Genomic DNA, 12,569 nt, shown 5'->3' with positions numbered 1-12,569 from the left:
GGTACTAACTGTTATTTGATATAGACCGCTGAAACAATAGCGCTGACTCCTTAGAAACCAAAGAACGACGCCATGTTTTGAAATTACTCGATCGGATCGTTCGTTGAATTGGAATTAGTTGTTGGCGATAATGTGATTTAGAGACTAATTCCTCAGTTTGCTGCCTCTGAATTATGGCATTCAAGCCAACAACGATCGCATTCAGGTAATTTCGACGTGCAGAGCTTTATGCATGACTTGGGCTTTGAACGTTTGCGTTTTCTCATATTTCAGCATATTTTAGCTTACTAAAGGAGTTGATTTTGATCTGCAGTAGTGAATTGTTTAATTTAATGGATTCAGTGTCATATATGGAAAATTACATATGTTTAGTTTCCTTTTTTTTTTTTTTTTTTTTTTTTTTGCGCAAACCGAACATGACTTTGCAGGTGAAGCTCAGATATAATGGATCGATTTATACCCGAGCATCCCCTCCCCCAGGAAATTCAGGCGATGCCAAAAGATGACACTGTCTGTCAGTTTTGTGGAGTTAGCTATCTGATTCACAGTGAAATGAAAGCCTTGGAGGAACGTGTTAAAGAGGCTGAAAGAAAAAAGGAATATTACATAGGAAGCGTCGAGCGGGAAGAGAAACTAAAAATTAAGGTGGCTAGCATGGAGGAGGAGAGTGATAAGCTGTCAAGGGCATTACAGGCTAGTGAAGAAAGGTAGGCTGGATAAATGAAGAAAAATAGTAAGTAACTTTAAGCTTAGTAGGCCATAGGCAAAACACAAGAGATATCCTGAAAGGATTTGAGCTCATGACCTTCCCATCCCACCCCCCCCCCCCCCCCAAAAAAAAAATGATGATGATAATAAATAATAACAATGAATAGATAAATATATGACTGGAAGGGAAAATCAATATCATGGCTCTTCATTTTCTGGTTTCAGTATCTGAAACAGAATTCTGTGTTCTAATTCCCAGAACTTATCAACTGCTGGGGTTTCATTAAGGTCCAGGCACTGGACAAATTGACCAGTTGTGATGATGATTTTTCCCATCTGGTTTGACAAGCTAGAGTAAAGTTTTTCCTACAAAGAAGTTCAGTCCAAAATGTTTTGCCCACCTGTGAAAGCCTCCCTCCTGCTGAAAATGGAAGTGAAACCCCTGCATCTGTAGTATAATTGCTACTGTATGTGTAGTGCTCTGCATGTACATTATTCTTCTAACATGTTATGTATCATGTTTTAACTAACCTGCAGGACAAAGATTCTGGCACAAGATTTAACCTCAAAGCAAGAACAGATTGAAAGTCTTAAACAACAAATAGGGGATCTAAAGAGTGAACTTCACAGCAAAGAGGGAGAAGTCACACAAACTCATTTGAAATTTTCTGATCTTATAACACAAATTTCATCATTTCAAACAACCTTACAGACACAGAGAACAGCTCTGAATGATATTAAAGTCAATGTTCAAGAAAATTACCAAGATATTGCTGAGCAACATAGCAAAGTTGTCAGCAATGTAGCTCTTACATGTGAGAAGTTTGCTCAAGAGAAAAGAGACTTGGAGGAAAGCTTAAGAAAGGTAAAACTGCTGTTACAGATTGACAAGGGATTGGTACAAAACATGGCACAGTGGCCTCATGGTTAGTGGGCTCACCTCTGGATCGAGCAGTCGGGGTTCAAGTCGTGGCCATGCACATTGTGTTGTGATCTTGGGCAAAACACTTTACTTTCACAGTGCCTCTCTCCCCCTAGGTTTATAAATGAGTTCTGGCAAACTTTATGCTGGAGGTAACCCTGCAATGGACTAGCATCCCAACTAGGGGTATAAATACTCCTAGTTGCTTCACACCACAGAGACTGGGATGTATGCAGACTTAATTATCTGTTATTTTGTTGTTCTAGGCTGAGAATGAAAAAAGTCTCCACCATGAGACTGTAAGTAAAACTGAAACATTGATTCAGGAGCTAAAGCAGAAATGCACTCAGTTGGAAAATAAAGTTCGTGAACAAGAGATTGAGCTGGCAAAAGCAAAAGAACAGAATGACATGTGTAACAGTGAAATAATGCAAAGCAAGGAATTAATAAAGTAAGTAATGTTAATGGGCTCAATATTTGTATGCATAACTTGATACTGTTAAATGTATGCACTGTCAAATATGATGTTGTTGAGATGGGTCCCCAGTACAGTTGATGTACGTTGTGCACATACTCTGCTGTTTAAACAGTGACTGCAATTCTCTTACACTGGAGGTTCTTATATGTAACATGGTTTTGGCTGTACCATGGTGGAAAACCATACAGAATCTTTGAGGCTATTAATCTTTTAAGACCTTCTAATGATCCTTAGTGATAAATATCTTTCAAGGACTCTGAAAAGATCTTGAAAGATCCTGGCAAGAAGGATCAAGATCCTCAAGGACCTTGACAAGAAAAGTGAAAATTCTGAAGGATCTCTGAGGTTCTTGGCAAGAATTCTTAAACTTAATAAAGGTCTTGTTAAGATAGGATCCTCAAAGATCTTTATGGATTGAATAAATCTTTGACTGAAGATCCTTGACAATCTTCAAAATATTTTCTCCAGGGTTATTATCTCAGTGGAGATGTACAATCAATAAATTGCACTCATCTTGTTTACCTCACCCTAAACGTAAAGCAAGATTAGACTTATTTGTGATTTGTCAAACCAAATAGAACCTGACAGAATGAAATGTCTACACCCTTTGGACAGTACTTTGTAGAGTGGCATTGTAAAGTCCATGGATTGGTCTTTTACAAGCCCCTGTCCCTAAGATGTAGGAGGAGGAAGGTTCTGTGAGAGTTCAAGACTTGAAGCTTCAACCACCATGCAATGTCTCTCATGCCACCCTATTCCCTTCAGGGGTCCAATAGGAACTGGCGATGGCAGTGCATGTTTTTATTTATTTAACCTCCAGAAAACCGTTTTTTTTTTTTTTTTTTTGGCCTCTTTCAGTTCCAAGTCTAATGAAGTTAATGACTGGAAACAAAAACTTCAGAACCAGGCAGAGACATTTAAACTTGAAACCGCGAAAAAAGAGGAGGATATTCTTTCAAAAGAACAACGCATTCAACAACTCTTGGAAAACTGTAAGAACCTTGAGAAGCATGTTGTTGAATATTCGCAGGCAAGAAGCGAAGTGGAAGAGAAGAGTGCAAGCTCTTTGGAGGAAATAAAAGTAAGTTGCTCAGAAAAAAATAAGCATGGGCTGATTTTACTAAGACAGCCTAAATATGATTTAGTTTGAGTTTTCACTGAACTGTGTAGATAAAACCCAGTTTGGCTTTCATCAAAGTGTAAACAATGTTAATTTTATTTCCTCATCCATTCCACAGCATGTAACACAACCACTTTGTCAATTCTTTGTTTGAATCTCAGTTTTATCTAGAGATAGCGACTATTATAGATTGGAAGCATGGCTGTTAGTTTGCACTCTCTTAAACAAGATATTTTCTGATTTAATTTGAATTGAATTACTACTTTCGGCCATTTTTGTATGTATAGGTTTTGAAAGAGTCTTCCATAAAAGCAAGAGATGAAGTGGCAGCCCTAAAAGAGGAAAGGTATGTTTTTGAATACAATGTTAATTTCAAATTGCTCAATCTTTTTTTCTGGATAATTTTTATTTGTCTTATTACAAGCTGAATGTGTTTCAGAGAGATGATGATTTCTGCTCACCACAATCGCATAGAACAATTGAGAGAAAGCTTTAAGAAGAAAATGGAAGAAGCAGATGCTTGGCCAGGAAAAGTGAGTAAATGAACTACACATGTTTCTCTGATTATAATGTACTTGTGTTTGGCCTCAGTTTTGAGCCACTGGGAAAGAATTTTTGGAGTTGGGTTTTTATTTCCAGAAAGTGACCTTCTGCTATTTCCCTCTCCACCCATGGAGTGCCCAACTGGACAGCGAAGTATGGTATGGATTTCCTTCATTAAGCTAAGGGTACAGTACTGTTAGCTTGTTGTTGGTTTAGGGGGAGTGGGGGCAGGTTGGGGCTGAATCAAAACTTGAACCCAGGAGCTTGTATTTGGGTGACAAGAGGGATTTTATGGAAGGATGTTTGCATCGATGGCTTGGAGGCTCATTTATGAGGAGCCATTAGGATAAGAATAAACTTGAGCTTTTAGGACAGGTACATGTAATCCCAAGTCTTGTATTGGCAGTTTTAATATTATAATATCAGTTTGTTTTAGTTTTCGCATTTGATTTGATTTTGCTTGTTTGTTTCTGTTTCGTTTGTTTGTTTTTTTTAATTGTTTTATGAACTGTCTTTTATCGTCTTCTTTGGTTCAGCTTGACAAGATTGTGCAGGAAAAGGAAGCACAGTTTAACGAAGAGAAAAACAACATGTGGAAAGAGTTAACCGAAGCATTTCAAAAGGTAGTCATTGATGTGGGTAGAACAGATTGCTATAATGTGTAACATAATGGGAATGCAAATGCATGTGGTATAATTAAGCTGGATTACATGCACTTCCTCTTGAAATACTCTTCGATACTAAAATTATGTATTTTTGTTTGATTGGTTTAGTTCGCCAATGAATTAGGTGACCAACCAAATCACATTGTTGGGAAATAACTAGTTTTTTGTTCGTTTGTTTGTTTTTCAGAGGTTTTCTTTTTTTTTTTTTTATCCATACCTGATAAATCATCACTCGTGTTTATGACTTATTCAGTTTGTTTAGTTTATTTATTTTTTTCTGCGATTCAGTTTGCATAAAATAACGTTAAGTATTTCCTGTAGGATTAGTCTATTCAGTGATTGTTTTTTCTCTCTTGCTGGATATCGTCAGGAAATAGATGAAGAACAACAGAAGCATCATGAAGAGCTCGTTGCGTGGAAGACGGAAGCGAAGGCTGCTCAAGATAAAGTATGCATAGAGGATATTACACGGCGGCGCGAAGATATGAATTGTATTTTCGAGTGGCAAAAACAATATGTTACGAACGAGCGGAGAAAGTGAGTAAAATATTGTTTTTAACTCAGAGATAGTAAAATTCATATGTTCAAGCCTCCGTGTAATTTTCTTTTTTATATCGACAAACTGACAGATTGCACAAATGACCGTAAAAAAGCGAGAAAACACGTCATCAATATCCTCACTTATATCTAGGACGTGAAGAAATGGAAAATACTCCACTCGGGAACTCGGATGTAGTTTGGTATGATTTTTATGAGTGGTGTAATTTCCAAAAAAAAAACTTGTGTCTATATAATAAAGGACATTATTTCGCTTTTCCATTTCTACGAAATCGCGAGTGTATGCCACGTCTCTTTAGTGTTGCAGAAACGTTTGATAAAATAGAAACCTGGGAGAATGAGAAGTCACATATTTCGACTTTCAACGAGTATTTTCGTTACTACAGAAAAAGGAGTGATTGCGCATGCGAACAATAACTTCCACTTGCGTCTTTCTGATATCAATCTAAGAAGGGAACTTTTTTTCTCATCTTTCTTCGTATTTAGTTTAGAGAAGACATCTCCTCATTGAGTCGCAAACACCGTGAAGAAGTTAAGCGACTGGAGCGGACATTAAACGAAGCCAAAGTAAGTTGGGGCTCACTCCCTGAGTCCCAAGGGTGATCAACATGTATTCTCTCATTATATTGTCAGCTTAGTGTCAACAAGTGTGTAAAGAGAATAGAGAAAGCCATCAACAAAGGATATAAGTTAGATGTGCATGTACGACCAAATTCTCTGAACTAACATTAGAAGAAATGTATTGTAGTCAGTTGCGAGAATTCAACTGGAATCACGTGTCAATCACTCGTGGTTGAGGCTGTGTTAGCGCTGGTTTTGTCTTAGCAATGGCACTTTAATCTCACAGTGGCACTCTCCAGCGAGTGGTAAAATTGGTCTTATTATAAAAATGTTAGGGTGACTACCGATGTACTAGCATGCCTTTCGGGGACGGGCGGGGTGGGGTGAGGGGGCAATGCAGAAAATGAAACCAGAGCAGCCGGCTTCTTTAGCTACAAGGCTCTGGAAAGGTTTTGCAGTTCCTTAAAAGAAGCAAGCAAATATTCAAAGAAAGAAATGGAATTTTAACCATGTTTCAAGTCATGCAGAATGTTAAGTAATATTGCAAGAGAAATAAACTGCTTTTTAATATGGTCTGTCCACAGACTTTCTTTGTTTCCTTTATTTGAATTCTTCTTCGTTCCGAGCTTTTTTCAAATTTCCTGTGAGCACTTTTGCGTGCGATCTCGCTGAACTCACGGCAAAATTTAAACAGAGGGTCAGACTAGGTGCTTTCTAATTTGTTTCACGGCTGTATCTAGACCGCAAAAGAATTTCTTCATCACCCATATGAATAGAAACATCCGCATAATGTGACCCCAGTTATTTTATTTCAGGAGAAAAGCGAACAGACCAGAAACGCTAACAACTCAATCATACAAAATCTGGAGGCAAAAATCGTGGATTTGGAAAACCGTCTGCGTCAACCGTCAACGGAGTCAGCGGAAGAAGTTCGCAAATTAAGGACCAGGCTCCAGGAGTCGGAAGGAAGGCTGCAAGAGGCCGAGCAGCAAATTGATGAATTGGAGACTAAAAACGAATCGTGGAGGCAAGAGGTAAGGGACGGTACTACTGTTTCTCCTTTCTCTTCTCTCTTCTAAGGTACGCCTGAACAGTGCATGTACCTTTAAGAACAATGTATTTCTTTTCTTTTCTTTTCTTAGGTCTCTTTTTTACAAGAAACTGTTCGACGCGAGTGCGAGGAACGTTTGGAATTGACGGATGCTCTGGGTGAAGCGCGGGCTCAACTTCTAGCCCTTAAACGCACTTCCGGTGACTCGATTTCGCGAAGCAGCCTCAATTCCTCTAGTTCAATATCGTCTGGCAGCCTCACCCGGGGTAGTGCTAAGCCGGGATATGACGTCAATGGACTTAACGACAGTGCCCAGGCCACTTCATGCGCCGTCGGTTTCGACGAAGGCGTGGGTTATAGGCCTGGAACTGGCGCACGTGAAACGGGGCGATCGTCACGTGCAGGGAGCGTGGATGATAGCCGACAACGAATCGCGGCGGCCGTAAGAAGATCGGGAACGAAGAGTCGTTTGGGTGGAAACTTTAGTAGCTGACAAACCTTTAAGTCCTTGCAGTTAGTCTTAATTGAGCAGATAAAATGTGCTAGCGGACAATTCAACAGAGCGACAGATAGTCAAGAGAGATGTGAGTGCTGTGAGCTCGCCCTCCCTCCAACCATTTTATTTTATTTTATTTTTTTTCCGCTTGCAAATGAGAACTGGGGATATATAGCTTTTCCCGAAGAGGAAAGGATGAAACAAAACGAACATTAATATAAAGAAATACAAAACATTACTTTACGTTTTAGTACTGAGTTTCAAAAATATCGTGTTGGTGGTGTAAATATTGTACATATAGCAGTGTTTTACTTACTTTGAAACTAACTTCTGCTAATAAGTACCGCGTTTCGCTGCGCGGGGATCGCTTCTGAATCAATCTTAGCTGACTCAATGAATTAAAAAAAGTAAGAACAGCATGCGTGTTTACAAAACCTGGGGTCATATAGTTGAACCAGAAATTCCAGGGCTTTCGAAGCGGGAGCAACTGGTGGTAAAATTTCCTTGGAAAGTTTCCCCGAACGTCCCAAAACTGTTACATTTCCAAAACACGAACTATTCAACCGAAAAATCCGGAAAGCCGGGATGAGAATCAAATGGGACAGAAATTCCCGATGAGAAATTTTCGGAAATTTGGCCGGGTATGCAGCGCAAGGTTGTCCTTTTTTCCGTAAATTGTGGGAAATGCTCTTCCATTCGCCACTGGAAATTTCCGGATATGCAAACGGGAAGTTTTGGTCGAATGGATAGCGCCCCTGATGTTCACAGTAGAGAGAGTTTGGGGGAATCCGAAAGTTCATGCAACAGGAAGTCTTAGGTGAAGGCTTACCAATTAAAAGTACTTTTAAATGCAGATAACATTGTATTTCTACTCCAGTATTTTCCGTTTTAAGTCTCGGACCGAGCCAATATATTCTACTCCTCTTCTTCGATCAATGTGTTGTGTTTCGAAAGAAGCACAAAAATTGCTTGTATTTTTTAAGCGTTATAGGCCCAGGAGTGCATCAATACCGTCATCATCTTGATTAGGTCTGAGTTATAATTCCCAAAACATCTAATCTCCCCCCTTTTTTTCTTGTCCCCTTCCTATCTTCCAAGATCGTGTACACCTCGGTTACAAAGATTTTTGTTTTGGTTTTGTTTTTGCATTGCTTTGTTTTGTTTTTGTTTTTGTTTTTGTTTTTGTTTTTGTTTTTGTTTTTGTTTTTGTTTTTGTTTTTGTTTTTGTTTTTGTTTTTGTTTTTGTTTTTGTTTTTGTTTTTGGTTTGGTTTTGGTTTTGGTTTGTTTTTGTTTTTGTTTCTGTTTTTGTTTTGTTTTGTTTTTGTTTTGTTTCGTTTTTGTTTTTTTGTTCGTTGGGTACTGTTAATATAATTTTAAAACACTGAATTCATTTCACAGAACAATACAGGGAGACTTGTATATAACAGTCTTTTCTTGCGAGGCTTATTCAAAGTTTTAAATTGTAATCTATGCAAACTAGCTTCGCTTTTGACAAATTTGAAATATATTTATATAAGGAAATGAAGAAAATCACTTGATAAAAAAATCGATTACGTCAATTATGAGTTGTTTTTGTTTTTATTTTTGTTTGTATTTGAGGTGTCATCATGGTTTCATTGAAGAAAGACAATCTAAAGGCTTTTGAGTCAGTTAACGTTTGTGTGGTGTGTGATTTCTAATTAAAAAATGTCCTGAAATTAAGTAACCCACAACTTAACAGTCGCTAACCAAATCACTCTTCTTTAGAAAAGATATTTTTAGTCCTTAGTAATGTGATGTTATCAAATCCTTTGAAAATCTTTCCTAACAAAAGATGCCCGGCCGTAAGCATCTATTTATGACGTATGGTGATCTGCGATTTTATGTAAAGACACCTGGCTTCATTGAAGATCAGTGTTTACTCACGGTTTAGTTCAAAAGCCTAGAGTTTGTCTTATGTCTTCTCTAATGAGAGAAAAATTAACCTCTAGGTATCATTGAAAACGGAACTTATACTTTCTGGCCAGTGACTTTCTAATTGGGAGCAAACTTATTCCCTGCACTAGCGTTATTGACTGAATAAGGCAAGGTGCCTAATTTAACATAGTTATCCTGCTTCGGGGGGTACTTAACTGAATGCTCGAGTTTGCAGGTGGCGGGAAAGTGTTGTTTTGGATATGTTTTCGCAGTTACAATTAGAATGCACGTAACTGGTAAATGAAGGCAATACGCAGTTTGGACCTGTCTGTTCTTTTCACCTCCATTTTGTTGCTGTTGTCCTTGCCTTAAGATCAGTCTGTTGTTTGAATCTTATTGTCTGAAGATTTTTACTGATCCAGGTTTACAAAGGGTGTGTTTCCCATTCGGCATGTTGCTGGGTGTTCGCCTTTCTTGGAGTTAGTTAATGAAAGCTGGCTAACGCATTCAAGAAGACGGTTAGTCGCTTATTATCTACTCAAAACGATGTGGACGATTATGGTCATATGTATGGCTTGGCATCTTCATTGTTCGGCGCTGAGTGAAGGTAGGAAGATATTCTGGGTTACGTTGAGTGTTAGCTAAGAGAGAGGGAGATTTAACAAATCGAATGTGGTTTAGCGTGGTCTTTACTCTTATCGACGACGATACGCGTCTTCACAGTGGTCAAAATGTTGTGGGCTCACGAGGCGTAACAGAGTGCGTCCAAAAAGGCAAAGGTGAGTCCAAAAAGACATTGCGTGACGCATTGACGCGAGAAGCGTTGCCTGAACTCTTATCGACAACGGCAAATTAGCCAATCAGATTGCGAGATTACTAGCAATTGTGGTAAAAAAGGTGATTGCTCAGTATTACTTTGCGTATCCCTACTGCGCACGATTTTCGCGTCATAAGCGCGCGCTCATGCGCGTGCACGTGCACAAAGTAAGAGATATCCCACAAGCTAAGCTCGACAGTGAAATAAATGCTCGTTTTCTCTTAAACGAGCATGGTGATCTACATTTTTTTATTGCATAATTTCGTGTACAAAATTATCCTCTTTAAGTTAAAAAAATAAGGAAAACATGGTTCGAAAGGAAAAGAAATATAGCTAAAAGCAGGGCGCCTCTTTTCGCCCTGGCTAAAAGAGTGCACAAAACCGATACGCGAGGATGCCAATTATGACCTCGAAAACAGCGGTTCTAGGAACGTTTTGAATCAATGTTGTTTAGAATTGTGTGATTTTGCAATAAATTATATATTACATTGTTCAATTCGCCCGACACTTTCTACCTATCAAGATTTTTTCAAGTTTGCTTTAATAACCTTTGCTTTCAGTTACCGCAAAATGTAAGGTCAACTGATGAAATAACGCGCGTGATTAGGCATAAATGGGGTAAGATTGGCCCATCATAACTCTTTAGCGAAAATGGTGACCTTTTTTATTGTATTTTTCGATAAAGTGCCTGGTAGGGAACACCGAGGGAAAGTTTCAAAACAATTGTTCGCATTTTTATTTCAGAGGAATCAACTTAATTGCACCCTCACACCACAGTGACGCGCTTAATTTTCTATGGCTACAACTGTTCAGTTTTCATCGAACACTCGACACTGCCTATATTCAGTGCTAAACTATTTTGAGTTAGGCTAAATAAAAAAATCGTTCTAAATAAAACAATTTTCTATGCAGTATTGAGTAAATTAGGTTCAAGTGGTCCCGTTATTTGTGGAGAGAAACAAATCAAGTGTCTGCAGTAAGGAACAATAAAGAAGTAATTAAGTAACGGTAAAGTTCTCAGAGATCAAACCTTGTCAAAGCACAAATAGCAACAAATTGTGTAAAGCAGCGATGTGTTTCGAAAGACTCCTCAATCAAATGCTTTTCAGTAATTAGGGAACTTGAATTTATGATGAGACAGCACACGAGTTTTAGAGGCTCTGTAGATCAACACTCTGTAAGGCCTGTGTCATAGGAGAGCGATTGTCTGGTCGATACACATACAAGTAAGGAATTTTAATTTCATATCACGATTGGCCTGTGAATTAATTTCATAAACAAATCCCAACTGATCAAAAATAACGGGGGCTTTTACACAATGTAAAAATCAACACGCAAAAGATATGGTGAAAACGTCTCGGTATTTCATTCCATTTCAGCTCAAGAATGCCGTCAACTAAAGTATTCCCAACCAGTTCAGGACAGAGCACTAACTAATCACGTGATTATAAATATCAACACAACAAGAGAAGACATCTGCAACATCAGATGTTTCATCGAGCCAAATTGTTTGTCTTTTAAAGTGCCACTGAAACGAAATTTTCGTACTCTCTTTTTTTAGCCCAATTTATAGTTTCAAACGTGCTTAAAATAATGGTGAACTTTATTTCTGTCAAATCCTAACGGAAAGTGCTCTTTTTAGCTGCTGAAATCGACTTTTTGGAGCAAAACTGTGTCCGGGCTCTGGAACCGAGTTTAAGGACCTTGTGACGTCACTGGTTGTATTCACGCAGGAAGCGCTTAAGATTCTCTCTTGTTTTCACTTGATTCATTTAAGTTTATTCTTCATATTGTCGATACCTACTAGTTTCCTACCTTGTAATTTCTGTCCAGCCTTGACAGGAAATACACATCATAAACGTTGGAGGGCGCCAAAGAATGTAGATTCACCAAAATGAATGCTACAGATTAGAACAGCTCAGTATACTTTTCGAACATCTTGAGTACTCGATTGGAGATTTCGAAGACGAGTGTGGCAACTTTTGTATCACGTCCTGAAGCCTAAACACCATATTTCGTCGTCTGTTTTCAGCCTGGTTCTGAAATTTGGATTCTCACGTTTATCTAAGGTCTATTAACAAGGTTCGAATATATCCTCGGCAACTTTGCTGCATTAAAAGCCGTAAGCGCATCAGCCATCCGCACAATCATGAAGTTATTAACGGTCCACAAGCTTTGAGTCGAGTACTTCTTTGCACACAGAGAGCATCTTTTTATGATACTAATAAGTGAGAGTTCTTGTGGTAGACAAAATGTATCTTTGAAAATTGTGATCCGCAGCAGGGTTTGCTTTATCGCCGCATACGTATCAGTGTAAACAAAGCGGGAATTTCGCGTCTCTTTTACACGTATCTCCCAATTGTAATATTTCACGGCCGATGGATAACTTGGAGTTCTTTAGCACATACTTATGTCTATGATCTTCATTTAATAGTATTCAAGTTCAAAGCAATTCGTTAAACGTCACTAGTTTATTATTTAGTCGAAGGTTTATTAAACAGAATTTGAACTAATTTGCATATATGACCTTTCGCCGCCGACATTGTCACGCTTTCTCTCGTTTCCTGAAAACATATAATTGTAGGGTTATGGCAGCTAAGTTTACCTTTATAGTTTAAATTCGCTCCCTCATATAAAAGAAGAGGGTTTCTTAAATTGTTGCTGTTGTGATAACTTGTAGGATGTAGCAGATACAACTAGACTAAAGGTCACTGTGGCACAATCTCGTCCGCGGTGAAACTCACAAAGCGTCC

General features: G+C 38.5%; 1 protein-coding gene across 1 annotated transcript; it reads left to right on the top strand.

The window, feature by feature from the left end:
- Positions 1-47: 47 nt before the first annotated feature.
- Positions 48-7,960, top strand: LOC110046537 (uncharacterized). Its single transcript, XM_089283645.1, has 12 exons — positions 48-205; positions 429-707; positions 1,246-1,573; positions 1,897-2,081; positions 2,967-3,189; positions 3,516-3,574; positions 3,668-3,761; positions 4,308-4,394; positions 4,807-4,884; positions 5,481-5,561; positions 6,371-6,589; positions 6,698-7,960. The coding sequence occupies exons 2-12, from the start codon at positions 445-447 to the stop codon at positions 7,097-7,099; spliced, it is 2,019 nt and encodes a 672-aa protein (XP_089139771.1). The 5' UTR covers positions 48-205; positions 429-444; the 3' UTR covers positions 7,100-7,960.
- Positions 7,961-12,569: the final 4,609 nt, after the last annotated feature.

The sequence above is a fragment of the Orbicella faveolata genome, unplaced genomic scaffold (assembly GCF_042242905.1).
Source record: "Orbicella faveolata isolate gen_17 unplaced genomic scaffold, um_ofav_v1 contig_12, whole genome shotgun sequence".
NCBI lineage: Eukaryota > Metazoa > Cnidaria > Anthozoa > Scleractinia > Merulinidae > Orbicella > Orbicella faveolata.
The sequence above is the reverse complement of the archived record's forward strand: the minus strand, read 5'-3'. Positions and strand labels throughout refer to the sequence as shown.